The following is a 14080-nucleotide window of genomic DNA, read 5'->3' as shown; positions in this document are numbered from 1 at the left end:
ACTTCTCTCGGTTCCCAAGGTGAAATACAAAGTCTTCTCCACTGTCTACTCGTACTTAGCACAACACCTGGCTTATAGTAGGTGCTGGTGCTCTGTCAATATTTGTAGGATGAAAGAATAAAACGAATGGAGAAACCTAAGCATTTTTTCCTGCTGGTTATTGCGCAGGGGGTTCCTCAGTGTGATGAAAACAGCAGAGGCAGTTTGAACTAATTTCAGGTTTTTGTAGGAAGAATGTCCAAAAGGTTGGTTAATGATCATTTGGGGAAATAAATTGTTAGACTTTGCTCCTTCCTGAAACTGACAGTATTCCTCTGGCAAACTACTTACACCCCTAACCTGAGTGTTTCCCTATACAGGCTCGTGGCATTAAAGTGTTCTCTGCGATTGTTTCGTAAATTTTTGGGCTTTGCTCTGTGCCCTGTTTTAGGAATATTTCTAGGAGGGCGGTCAGGCTGTGTTTATCTTTTGGATCTTTAATAGAATCTGTTAAGTGGAAAATTCTCATTCTCATCTGCAGTGGAAATGTACTTCCTGTTCCTTCTGCACGGCCCTGTTGGCTCGGTTTGTGCAGATTAAACTACTGTGAGTTGTTCAATTATGGAAAATGAAATCCTGAGCTTGTGAGGGGCCATTAAATGGACCGGGTCGTTGGAAAGAAGCTGTCACAGGCAGCAAAAAAGGCCTTTCTGATCCCATCATTGCCCATCTGCTGTGTGCTGTGTATTCAAGTGAGAGGCACTGCCTTTGGATTTCAGATGTTGGAAGCGCTCAGTGTCACAGACACTCTCCTCTGAAAATGACTTTTGCTTTCCCGGCTGCAGGTGTATACAAGGTGACCCCCCGCTCCTGCCACCGGTTTGAGCAAGCGTTCTACACCTATGACACGTAAGCTGGGTCTTCCCTGCCCCATGGTGTTTGTGAGCCTTCTCTGGGGTCAAGTGAGTGTGTGTCTTTTCTTGAGTTCTTTCTGGAAGACAAAAGGATTTTTTTTTTTTTTTTTTGGTATTTTTAATGGAAGAGGTGAAGTTAGGTATTAAAAAGAATTTCTACGTAAGGATTTCAAGACATTTGGATGAATTATTGAGGAGATGGAGATGAGCTATCTTTCCCAAGAATTCTGTAAGCCCAGGATGGAAGGATATGGTTTTCAAGTGCCTTAATTATCATCTTGGTTCAGTCTTCCAGCTCTCACCGATGGGAGTTGCTTGGACTCCAGTCTACCATTTTTCCCTTTGCACAAATGCTTGAGAGTTTCACCAAGAATCGGAAGCGTAAAGTTTTGGATTGGAAAATTAGTTTATTCTTTAAACACTGATAGGTAGTTCGGGAGGTCCCTCATCCCAAACTAGGAGCAATTTCGGTAGTATATTTCAGGGTCAGAACGGTTGTGCCCCTGGAGGGCGTTGCTTGTGACCCTTTGAGAAGAACTAGGTGATGTTGCTAGTGTTTTCTTTCCACTTTGGTTTATAGGTCTTCACCCAGTATCTTGACGTTGACAGCCATCCGCCACCATGTCCTTGGAACTATCACCACTGACAAAATGATGGATGTCACCGTGACAATCAAGTAAGACTTGTGCTCTGCGGTGGTCTGAGCGCAGGAGGGGGTGGATGAGGGCTGGGGACTTCTCTAACAGACACTCTGAAAATTATCTTTGATTTCTTATCTCTAGGTATGTATACGAATGGCCTTTCTGCTCACACGACATACCCCATAAATTCATGGCAGCCTTCATCCTTTCCTTTTATGACTCAAGAATTAACTGTGGATGAGGGAGAGTCTTCTGACAGCTCGTTTCAGTGCCTTAAATTTCTGTGTGACCTCTCTACACTTCCTGTCTTTGCTAGAGGAAAAAAAAATCTCTGGCTTGTTCATCGTATTTTATGTGTTTTAGCAAATTTGGAAAAATTGCCTATTTTCCTAGAGACCTTTCCTTGAAGGCTTGGAAAGTAGAGAGCACCTGTTAAGTGAAGGGTCATGAGGGAGAAAGTACGTGGAAGGCAGACCCTCCCTGAGAGTCAGGTTCATGCGAATGTCCTCTTTGAGAGGAATTTTTGCTGTGTGGTGAGGTGTTAGATGCCCGACACTGTAATTTCCTTGAGAAATGAAAGAGTTTTTGGCAACATGATCATCATTGTGCCAGAAAATGGAAATCTGAGTAATTTTCCCCCTCCTTACCTTAAGCGACCTCAACTGTTTGTCCGTCTTTCTGTCCGCCGCCTTTTCAGCTCATCCACCCCTGCACAAATGTTGAGAGTTCTTCAGTGCTCAGGCACAGCCACGGTCTCACGGGGGACACAGACAGTAGTCCAGGCATCACGCGCAGGACTCTGAGGTTGCACCTATGATGAGGGCTTTGAATTGGACCCCGTGGATGCTTGGGGTGTGTGTGGGGGGGAGGTAGGCCCTGTAGGGCCAGCCCGAGTTAAGGGTCTCAGCATTGTCGCACAGACACTGTGATGTGTTTAAGCAGAGGGATGGTGTTTGTGCTTCACAAAGATCCCCCTGGCTGCTGAATGGACACAGAAGAAGCCGCATGAGGCAGGGGGCGGAGGCCCTCGCAGGGGTGTAGGTGGGAGTCAGTGGAGGTTCGGCCAGATGCACGGTAGTGGGGCTGGAGAGCAGTGGACGCCTGGGGGGGCTGTTGAGGAGATGGAGTTGACAGCATGTGGCATCGCCGACCAGTGGGGTCAGGCGGGACGAGTGTCGGGGACGGCCCTCGGCCCCTGGCTGAGGGGAGTGGATTGAAGGGGTGCCCCGTTCCCCAGGGCGGCCAGGGGTCTAGGCAAAGGACTTGGGCATGTTCCTGGTGGGCCCAGGGCGCTGCCTGGTGCTGGAAGAGTGCCTTTTACCCTCCTCCTGCTTGGAAAGTAGCAATTATTGGTTGGACCAGTAGCGACCGTGTATTACCTTATTTTCAGCCTTTGTTGAATATATCTTTGAAACCTCGGAGGGGGGTTTTGTTTTGGTTGCTTGTGCTGGGGATTGTAGAAGATGCGTGTTTCAGCTGGACAGGACCACCTGGATCCCTCATGGGGATCTTGTGCTCCCCGGCTCCCGAACCGGACTCCTGGTTGTCGCCCTCCACAGACCTACCCTTTGTCCTCTTTCTCGATGGTTCTCGACTCTTCTTTCCCCTGCATGCGTACCCAGCCAGTCCACGTGCAGATCCTTGGCTTTGCAGTTGAAATATGCCCATCATCTTGTCCCTTCTCAGCATGCTGCCTCGGTACTCTGGTCCCATCCACTGTCTCTTGCCTGGATCCTTGCCACGGCCGTCCTGCCTGGCTTTCCTGTATGGGCTCTTGCTTCCTGCCTGTGTTCTCTGTGCAGAAGCCAGAGGCCTTTTAAAGTAGGGACGTTGTCTCCTCCGCTTACAACTCCAGTGGCTCTCCATCCCACCCAGAATGAAATCCTGGGTCTGACACCTGCTCCCCCTGGACCCTCTGACGCATCTGACTCTTCCCTGGGTCCGCTGCCCAGGCCACCTCAGTCTCCTTGCTGTCCCCTGGGCATGGCAGGGGAGCTGCCCCCGAGGCCCCAAGGGCTTTTTATTTGCTGTTTCCTTGCCCAACACACTCCCCACCCCGGGAGCCTGGTAAAGAACAGCGCCCCCACGCTGCCAGCACGGTCTCCTTCCACGGTGCTTTATTTTACTCCCTTGTATTCAGTCTGACATCATTTTCTGTTTATTGTCTGTCTCTCCCCCCTGGAATGTGGATTCCACATGGTTAGGGAATGTCATTTGTCCTGGTTACTGGTTCCCTGGACCTACTCGATACTGCTACTGTCACAAAGAAGTTCAGTTTTTATTTTTTGGAAAGCGATTCGTTGATGCAGAACAGGAGCAGAGTGTGCCGCTGGGGTGGCATCAGAAGGCGGTCAGGCTTTTACTGACGGGTGACTCCTTCTAGAAATGTCCGGTTCCCACCGACCGCGGGGGGTAAGTGACCACGTGCTCTAGGCTGCTCCTTCCTTTCTTCCAGATCTTCCATAGACAGTGAACCCGCCTTGGTCCTGGGCCCCCTGAAGTCCGTGCAGGAGCTGCGGAGGGAGCAGCAGCTGGCCGAGATCGAGAGCCGCCGGCAGGAGAGGGAGAAGAATGGCAAGGACGACGCTGGGGAAGGAAGGACCAAACCCCCCGCGCAGGAGATGGTCGACGAGTTGCAAGGCCCCTTCTCCTATGATTTCTCTTACTGGGCACGGTGAGCTCTCTCCCTACGGCGTCCTCTCTTCTCATACCCTTCCTAACCGAGGGCAAAACCAACCAAATGGAAGTATTTTCATTGTTTTAGGTCTGGAGAGAAAATCACCGTCACACCCTCCTCTAAAGAGCTACTCTTCTATCCCCCGTCCATGGAAGCCACTGTCAGCGGAGGTAAGTGTCAACTCGGTGAGCCAGTGACACATCTTTGGAGTTCACCGTTCCTTTTACCTGCATTTAAAAATTTATTTTGTGTGGATGTTACAGTGAAACCATCTTTGTAGGGCTCCTTATAATCCCCTTTGGCACTGGCACATAGCTGTTACCGTTTGGTGAGTGGCTGAGTGAATGGATCGTCTCAGTCCGTGAAAGTAACTGGTTATTTATTTATTTATTTATTTAGCGTTTATTTTTGATAGAGAGAGACAGAGTGCAAACAGGGGAGGGGCAGAGAGAGAGGGAGACACAGAATCTGAAGCCGAATCCAGGCTCTGTGCTGACAGCACAGAGCCCGATGCGGGGCTCGAACTAACGAACCGTGAGATCATGACCTGAGCCAAAGTCGGACACTCAACCGACTGAGCACCCAGGTGTCCCGAAAGTTACTGTGGTTATTAGAAGTTGGGTGATCTTTCTGAGGAAGGATTACTTTTTTCCCTGATGTTTTTAGTTTGTTACTGAAAGGTAGGTGAAAAGCAAAACCATCCGGTGCTGAAATGAGAGCTTTAGGCATCATATGTGTGAACTGTTGATGGTGTGTGTATCTGTTGGTAGGAGCGAGAGAGGGTCTTTTTGGGACTGGACAATTTAAAGTGACTGCTGGTGGGGTATTTGTCTTTTGGCTTCCAACAGTTTTCTCTAGCATCATGGGTTCAGTGGATCCTGGGCATTTATGCAGTTTGTGTTTGGCAGGAGAGCATATTGAATAGTGTGGCTTCCCAGTGGGCATCTTGTTTGGGGTGGTCTTCCCCGCCGGGTCCAGCTGCACAGCCTCTCCTCCACCAGAAAGGCCTTGTGACAGTGGAGAGAGGGGTAGTGAGAACCCAGCCTTGATAGATTTGTGTGCTCACGTTCCTGGCCATTGAGCAAACTGAGGAATGGAGGGAGGTGTGGGCCACCCAATTACTGAGGTTTCTGATATATATAGTGAACAGCCTCCTTTGGAACTAGGTTCATATACCTCAGTTTCAAGCCCTTCTTTAACGGGAAGCCCCCTTCCAAAATGCCCCCATCCCACTGCAGCTAAGTCCCGTTCTTCTATTTGTTCCGTCTTTAGAAAGTTGCCCAGGGAAGCTGATTGAGATCCACGGGAAAGCAGGCTTATTTCTGGAAGGCCAGATCCACCCGGAGTTGGAGGGAGTCGAGATCGTCATCAGTGAAAAGGGGGCGAGCTCACCCCTGATCACAGTCTTCACTGATGACAAAGGTGCCTATAGGTAAGCCCGTGACAAAGCACATGTTCGGGAGCAGGTGTCCGTGGGGCCGGCGAGGCCTCCTGCAGGCGTGAAGCGCAGCCATCTCCAGCGTGCTCTTGCTTTTTTTGTTTAGCGTCGGGCCCCTGCACAGTGACCTGGAGTACACGGTGTCCTCGCAGAAGGAAGGCTACGTTTTGACCGCGGTCGAGGGAACCATAGGAGACTTTAAGGCTTATGCTTTGGCCGGCGTAAGCTTTGAGGTAACCCTTACGTTTTCGAAAAGTGGTTTTATTGAGTTATAATTGGCGCATGATAAACTGCACTTAAAGCATATAATTTGCTAGTTTCAACATACACGGGTGCACCCGGGAGTATAGTGACAGTCAGGCACCCTGCTCACTATGCTCGTACCCCTTGGTACCCCTCCTTCCCGATCTCCCTGCTCATCTGGTCTGCTTTCTGTCACTGCGGATTAGTTTGCATTTTCTAGCATTTGACACAAATGGAACCATATAGGATGTACTCCTTTGGGGAGGCCTTCTTTCACTCAGCATAATTTGGAGACCTGTTGACTTTAGCTTGTTTGCCTACCTTTTGGGAAGTGCTTTAAACTCTCATCCTTAACTGTGTTCTGTGGAAAAGGACAGAATGTTCCTGTAGCAGTATTTGGTGTCCCTCTCTTCTTAACCATCCTTCCTGGGAAGAAGTGTGTGGTGCCCGGAGTGAGTCTGGAGGTCCTTGAGTGTGAATATTTTCAACATAGAGGGAGGCTCAAGGAAAAGAAGGACAGATTACATCACATACAAATTTCAAATTCTGTAGCACAGGATGCATTTTTTTTGATAATTTTTTTTAATGTTTGTTTATTTTTGAGAGAGAGACAGAGCGTTAGTGGAGGAGGGGAGGAGAGAGAGAGAGACACAGAATCTGAAGCAGGCCCCAGGCTCTGAGCCTAAGGCGGGGCTCGAACTCAGGAATGGTGAGATCATGACCTGAGTTGAAGTCAGATGTTTAACCAACTGAGCCACCCAGGCTCCCCAACGCAGGATTCATTTTTAAAGCAAATTAAAAGACATTCAAACCAGGAAGAAATCTTTATATCATGAGAAATACCCAAGATGATAAGGAACTCCTAAAATTGATAAGAAAAAGACAATTTGATAGAAATAAGAGCCACAAAGTATATGAAAAGGCGGTTTACAGAAGCAATACCGGTGGCTGATAAACTAGAAGAAATGCCCAACTTCAGAAGTGACTGAAGGAAGTTACCCTTGAAACACTGGGATGTAGCTTAGATTTGCAGTGATTCAGACAGTATCCATTTTTTTGCGTGTATTTTCCCACGCATAGATAATTCATGGAACTGTAACTGGTTATGGCCGCTTTGGTGTACAATGTGGGGGTGTCTTTCTGAATTCAAAGTGCACAACATCCAACAGTTCTACTCCCAGGAACAGAGGCAAACAAGTGCACAAGGAACACATGTTCCAGGAAGTTTCGATCGTCTCCTTTCCTATCACAGAAGTAGGTGGCTGGTCTTCATGCAGAGCTCGGCCGCCCCCTGCTTTAGGATGATGTGCATTAAGACACAGTGCGGTAGATATGTGGCCCGGCAGGGGAGGGAGGCCGGGATCCGTACTTGAGAGAAGCAGCAGGTGCAGAGCTTGGGCCACCTGCCCACCCTCCCTGCTGTAAACTTGCCAGTCGGTCAGCGCTAGCTGTAATGTTTGCACGTTTATGTGGGCGTAGAAGCCGTTCTGGAAAGCGACGTACCAAACTATTAACATTAGTTACCCCTGGGGACGAAGAGTAGACCTTCTGTCTACCGATGGATAACAGTAAGAGAAAAACAACTCAGAAGAATTGCCTCTTGGCTTTTGAAATGTTACCTCCAGTGGCTAACGGAGTTGCCCTTGCTCTGCTGTTCTTTCTTGCCCCCAGATAAAGGCGGAAGATGACCAGCCCCTCCCCGGGGTCCTCTTGTCCCTCAGTGGTGGTGTTTTTCGATCCAACCTCTTGACTCAGGACAATGGCATTCTGACGTTCTCAAACCTGGTAAAGTGTCCCGTAATGTGCCACCTGCCCGTGTTCCCACAAGGGAGCAGGGACATGGCTTGCGTGACTTAGGTATCGCTTGACAACCTGAGAACAGAAGAGTAGTGTTGAGTGCTGCACGTTTCTTAGGGGACCAAATATAATTAGGGTATTGCTCTTACTAGAACTTAATGCTGCCGATTCTTGTTCCCTTCCGCACACACTTGTTTTCTGGCCACCGGCTTGTCACTAAGACAGCGTAATTAATTACCGTGGCCTCAGCGGCTCCTCTCCTAGGCATCCCTTTGTTTGACCACAACATCGCGTTGTTTACAATGCCGAGTCTTATTTGGTGGCTCGCTTGTGTTTGTTCTGCAAACCGTGTTCCCCATGATGGGAGGATGGCAGCGTTTCATTCCGGATGTAACCTGAGGCCCTGAGTGGTGGGGACTCAGCAAGTACACGTTAGCTGGCCATTCTGTGAGGCCTGGGTGTAAAGGGACTGCTCCAGGGACGTCACATGCAGGCAGCGAGGCGTATCTGAAAGGTCATGTGCTGTGCTCTGATGCACACCCAGCCACGAATCTTCCCTCCGCTGCTTATGTACTGTGTCATCTCAGGGGAGTTACTTGACCTCTCTGAGCCTCAGTTTCTTCATTCATAAAATTCAAATTGATTTCTGCCTCGCTGAATTAAAGGCATGTGATGCCGGCTGCTATTAGAGTTGTAATTGCTTCATGTAACCATTTCCTCGAGAGGCAGAGTCACCATTTTTGTCTGCATAGGAAGCCCTGGGGCTCTGGTGGCCGAATTCCGGTCCCTGCTGGCTTTAGTCGCCCCGTGTGAAGCCATATGTAGATGGGGCAGCCTAGGTTCAGTCCGTGGGTGTCTCTCCACAGAGCCCTGGCCAGTATTACTTCAAACCCATGATGAAGGAGTTCCGGTTTGAGCCGTCCTCACAAATGATCGAGGTGCAGGAGGGGCAGAACTTAAAGATCTCCGTCACCGGGTACCGAACGGCCTACAGGTACGCAGCCTGCCTGTCCCTGTCCCCCAGGCCCAGGTTCTGGAGCCCCACTCAGACCTCCGTGACCCGGAGCCTTCACCCAGCCTGCATTCGGGTTTCACGTGGGAGGCAGAGGCGATAAGAGACCAGGCCCAGAGAGTTTTGACGGCTGCCTGTTTTCTTCAGATCCCTCCAAATCAGCGATTCTGTCACGAAGTTCCTATTCTGAAATTGGCCTGAGAGTGCCCATTTAGTTGCTTAAAAATTTTATTTGTACAAGAGCTTGAAATTCAAATTAAATTTTTAAAACAAGGAAATGAACTCACTGGAGTAAGGCTGCAGAATGTTGGCGAGAGTGTAAAACGTTCGGTTCCCCTTCCTTGTTTCAGCTCATCAGGTTTTGCGGTGTGTCAGAGCACTTCAGAGATGGTTTACACAGATACTCGTACACGCGTACGACACGCCATACGTTAGCTCTGTTAGCTGTACGTAGCCGGAAAGGTATTCATACACACGCCGTACGTATTTGTAAACAGTCGCAAGAGCCCTTGAGATGAAGATTGGCTGGTCAGAAGTTTAGGAAAATGGGCCATTTTCAAACGAGTGTAGAGAATGAGAAACTGTTTTCATTGCATTTCATGCAATGCTTCATTATTTGAAACAAAGCTTAATGAAAGCAAGGTAAAGTGGAATAAAATAAGGCTTGGCCTCCATTAATTGTAATTTCCTGGAGCGTCCGTTAAAACGTACGAGGAGAGAAACTGATGGCAGCGTTCAGGCAGGCTCGGGCCTTCAGCCAGGAAGGCCGGATTGGAAGTGACAAGGCCAGAACCGAATCCCCTTGGCTCATCGAGGTACACTTCCCCACCGGACTGCTTTGCACTGTGAATTGTCAGTAAAGGCAGGACGCTTTACCTTAAATCCTTTGTGTGCTTCAGAAAACCCCGGGCATATCATGCTCTGTCTCTTGCCATTCTAGTTGCTATGGTACGGTTTCTTCTTTAAACGGAGAACCAGAACAGGGTGTGGCCGTGGAAGCCATGGGACAGAACGACTGCAGTATTTACGGAGAAGACACCGTGACGGATGAGGAGGGCAAGTTCAGACTTCGTGGATTGCTGGTGAGACTGGACATCTTTTATTAGTGGGTGTCTGCACGCTGTGTTGTTGACAGCTGCCTTGTGGTGCCTGCCCCCAAGACGGCTAGGAACAGGCTGGGCATTTGCTCATTGCTAGGAACAGGCTGGGCAGGGGGGTTGGGGCTGCGGGGTTAGGGCTCTGGAAGCGTCTTTCCGTATCTTAACTGGCACAGCTTACCTTTCACGGAGCTGACACGTTGGGTTGGGGTTTTGTGGCAAATTAAAGTTGGGAAACGGTGGGTTGGTGCAGCTTTTGCCTGCATCGGGTGGTCACGGCTTAAGCAGGGGCTCTTACGCCAAATGCCTGTGGGACCGGAAGAGACCTGTGAATTGCTGAAGGGTGCTGGGTGCACACGCGGGGCTGGTGAACTCGAGAGGGGGCAGCTGCCACTGAACCCCAGCTCCCTGTAGCCATGTGGGAAGACAGACTCGGGGCTGCCAGATCCTTTGCATTGTTAAAAGGGAGGTCACAAGTTTAGATTTCCGTGTGAAAGCTCCTGATTTCTAGGTGTTAACAACTAATTAAAAAAAAAAACAAAAACACAAACCCCGAACTTCTTTGTGTGTCCATACAACTCATTTGTCCTTCTCACTGCTCAATTGCAGCATTCAGTTTAGGGTTTATGGTGCTTTGTCCTCAGTTTTTATGTGTGCATTCATTCATTTGCTCATTTGGCAGACCTTACCTGTGTGCCGTGTGGTCACTGGCAGGGTTGGACAGCACCTGCCGGGCTGGGCCACTTGGATCCGGGGTGGGGCCCCTGGGCCCTCAGATGCACGGACTGGGTATTCATAGTTCACGTAGAGACAGGCACACATAGCTCCACAGACGGGTAATGTTTGTCCAAATCACATGAGCTCGCATGTAAAGCAGCTTGCCAGTTGATTTAGAGACGTTGGGGCAGGACACCTAGGTGGCTCAGTCGGTTAAGCGTCTGACTTCGGCTCAGGTCGTGATCTCCCGGTTCGTGAGTTTGAGCCCCACGTCGAGCTCTGTGCTGATGGCTCAGAGCCTAGAGCCTGCTTCGGATTCTGTGTCTCCCTCTCTCTCTCCTCCCCCACTCATGCTCTGTCTCAAAAATAAATGTTGAAAATAAATCATTTGATATGTTGGGGCAAAGCTATTCTTTCCCCAAAACAAAAATACTCCCGTCCATTGTCCAGGACTCCCCAGTGTCAGATGTTGGGGTACCTGGGAGGCAGGTTGCAAGGTTTCCTGGTGAGCTGGAGGTGTTCAAGCCGAAGGAGGAGGACGGACTCGGGGGTGTCTTCCCTGGTTGTGCTGAGGACTGGAATACGTATGTTCTGATGGTCCAGCTGGATGCACACTGACTGGGGGGGCTCCCCACGCCCACTCTGCCCACTGCTCCTTCTTTCCCGCATGTTCTCACCAGCAGCATCAAGGTGACAGTTACCTTGCCATCCTTAGGGTCCACACAGGCCTTTCTGAGATGCTCCTTCCTAGCTGTCCTCCGCTATGTGGGAAGGAGGCCCTGCCCCCGAGGAACATGCTGCCATGGGGACCTGCTCTCTGCTGTCCTCCAGGCCTGCTTCCCACAGAGAATACACAGGCCAGCAGGGGTGTTCCATAGCTTCATGCTGCCACAGCCAGAGCCCAGGGAGAGGGGACATGTCGTGGGAGCCAGGTCCTTGGTCTCATGCGTTCAGTGCATGCCCAGCCTTTGTAGTTTTGTCCTTTTTTAAAGGCTGTGCAGACGCCCTTCTGCTCCCATCTGCCTGGGTTTGAGGCCTGCCTCTGTCATTTCTTAGCTGTTTACGTTCAGGCAAAGTTTTTTCCTTTCTGTATCTGTTTTGTCATCTTTGTGAGGATGAGTGTGACATAGAACAGGTGTAAGTATAAGTAAGTTGATACGTGTAGCACATGCAGTGGTCCTGGCACGGAGACTCAGCAAGTAGTTAATAAGCAACAACAAACAAGACTTTCCTCGAGGCGGTCCTCACCGTCACTGCCAGCTGGGGTTTCGGTGTGCAGCTTTGTGAGGCAGCAGTGTGAGACGGGGTCTGCGTGGGGGCCTGTGCAGGTTGGGCCTAGGGGAGCCTCCCTTCCCCTGGGTGGACTCTGTGTTCTCGGCTTACCTCCCTCTCACGGTTGCAGGAACACAAATTCTCCCCCCACTTCTGGGTTCCCCCAGTGTCCTGCTGGCCCAGACGTGCTCTCAACTCGCCATCTTCACGCGTTTTATTTAATTAAATCGAATATAGTTTCTTTCTCCAGCACAATAGATTTCTGTTGTAATTGATGCTCTGAGACACCCTCCCCCTCCTAATAGGTGTGAATTTATTAGCGCTCTCAGTGGGTTTTAGAGTCGCCCTGGTGGCAGCCCTCGCCTTCCACCTGCCAGGCCACAGGTGCTGGAGGGACAGCCTTAGACGTTGCTCAGCTAGGGTTTGGGATTGAGTGTGCCGTCTCCCAGAGGACACCGGACTGGAGAGCCCTTGCTGAAGATTTTCTAGGGATTTTGACCCTAGTCAGGGTCCGGTCTTTCATTTCACCTTTCCCGGCACGTTGTCAGGACATCTGGGGTGAGACACCCCTGCCAGAGGCTGAAGGTGAATCCCCGAGTTGGTCGGCCCGGGTCCTGAGGGAGGAGGGAGCCGGGTGGGACGGAGCCGCTGCCCCGATGAGCTCCCGGTGGCCCAGGTGTGTGAGCAAGTGGGCAGGACTGTGCCTTTGTCTTCCCAAGTGATTACTTGCGTCCCTTGCCCTCTGGGGCACACGTGGCCATTTGGAACTGAACCCCGTGCTGCCAGTCCTCACCGAGCTGTAAAGTCAGTGAATGTGTCAGCGATTATGGCCATCACAGAGGTGTTCTCACTTTTTAAAAAACAATAGCTTTTCGTCTTTGTAAAGGTGCCATGTGGTCATTATAAAGTAGTTCAGGCAGCATATCCAAACAGGCAATCTTGAAAGGGCAAAAAAACACACCCTACAGCTATCAAAGCACACATTATTTTAGGAGACCAGAACCATGTTATCCACGCTGGTTTAAAATAAACAGTTGTATCTTAGGGTTGTCCCCCATTAGCTGCACATAGACAGCTCTGACCTCGGCCTGATGCTTTAGATCCTGGCATGTCATTAGGTCACTTGTGCTATTGATCAGAAATCGGTTGCTGTAAAGGTTATCTTAGAGTAATGATTTATTTGGTAAATATGTACACCTATAAATTTGAGCATTAGGATAAAAAGTTTTAGGAAGACCAAATTTTTTTTTAATTTATTACTTATTTTGAGAGAGAGAGAGAGCGAGCTCATGTGAGCAGGGGAGGGGCACAGAGAGAGGGAGAGAGAATCCCAAGCAGGCTCTGCATATCAGCACAGAGCCTGTCACGGGCTCAAAGCCACGAATCATGAGATCACGACCTCAGCTGAAATCAAGAGTCAGATGCTTAACTGACTGAGGCACTCAGGTGCCCCAGAACAAGTTTTTTTTTTAAAGAAAAATTTCAAATCTCACTTCCCAGAAATCGTGTGCATTGTAAGCATTTGGGAGTTGTCATTGCAGATACCACACCCTGCGTGTATGTGGGGGGTGGACAGCCCTATAAGCACAGTTTTGTCAAAATAAGCATATTTTGCTTACGATTTTGGAATAGGAAGCCAAATCTAATTTTCCTTGGGGACTGAAGGAATTGCAGACCTTGAGATAAATGTTCCTTCATCAGGGTGCTTTTAAAAGGGACTCTTAAGCAGGTTAACAGGCCGCAGACTGGGACCGGCGACGGGTGGAAATGGCGTCGCGGTCGCGTTGAGGGCCTGTGGTCAGAGCAGGCGCAGGTCAGGTTCCAGGCGACGAGCCCCTTTCGAGAGGCGTGACCCCTGCGTTTGCTTGCAGCCGGGATGTGTGTACCACGTGCAGCTCAAGGCAGAAGGCAACGAGCACATCGAGCGGGCCCTCCCCCACCACCGGGAGATCGCGGTAAGGCACCACGCTCCGCGGCAGAAACCCTGCAGTGCTTCTCTGGCTGCCTGCCTTTCATCTCTTGCCAGGGGGAGCTCTGGGCCCTAATTAAGGGTCCTCTTTGAATAGTGTCATCTTCACAAGCAGCATCTCCTGCGGGCTTTTAATGAGCAGCATGGCTGTCGTGAATCCAGAGAAATTTGAGCTGTTGTCTCTTCAGTCTCCCTGCAAGCTCTGATCATTATCCTCCAAGTTGAGGAGCTCAGTGTCTAAGTGGCATTTCAGATCAAGGGAGGATAATAAAGACAACATGGGCTTAATTGGTGGTGGGGCCGTCGGACCTCCTTATATCCAGA

At 50.0% G+C, this 14080-nt stretch overlaps 1 protein-coding gene across 2 annotated transcripts in view; it reads left to right on the top strand.

The window, feature by feature from the left end:
- Nucleotides 1-14080, top strand: part of LOC122209455 (nodal modulator 1) — a 55752-nt gene that overhangs the window by 29246 nt on the left and 12426 nt on the right. The window contains exons 17-26 of one of the 2 annotated variants that reach the window (XM_042921304.1): nt 825-888; nt 1474-1569; nt 3990-4208; nt 4299-4381; nt 5484-5643; nt 5756-5882; nt 7564-7677; nt 8556-8683; nt 9642-9783; nt 13659-13742. In XM_042921304.1, the coding sequence (XP_042777238.1) occupies nt 825-888; nt 1474-1569; nt 3990-4208; nt 4299-4381; nt 5484-5643; nt 5756-5882; nt 7564-7677; nt 8556-8683; nt 9642-9783; nt 13659-13742 (1217 nt within the window). The remainder of the gene's footprint in view (nt 1-824; nt 889-1473; nt 1570-3989; nt 4209-4298; nt 4382-5483; nt 5644-5755; nt 5883-7563; nt 7678-8555; nt 8684-9641; nt 9784-13658; nt 13743-14080) is intronic. The other variant, XM_042921305.1, reaches the window with a different exon arrangement.

Source organism: Panthera leo, chromosome E3 (assembly GCF_018350215.1).
Source record: "Panthera leo isolate Ple1 chromosome E3, P.leo_Ple1_pat1.1, whole genome shotgun sequence".
Taxonomy (NCBI): domain Eukaryota; kingdom Metazoa; phylum Chordata; class Mammalia; order Carnivora; family Felidae; genus Panthera; species Panthera leo.
Note: the sequence above shows the minus strand (reverse complement) of the source record. Positions and strands in the feature narration are given on the sequence as shown.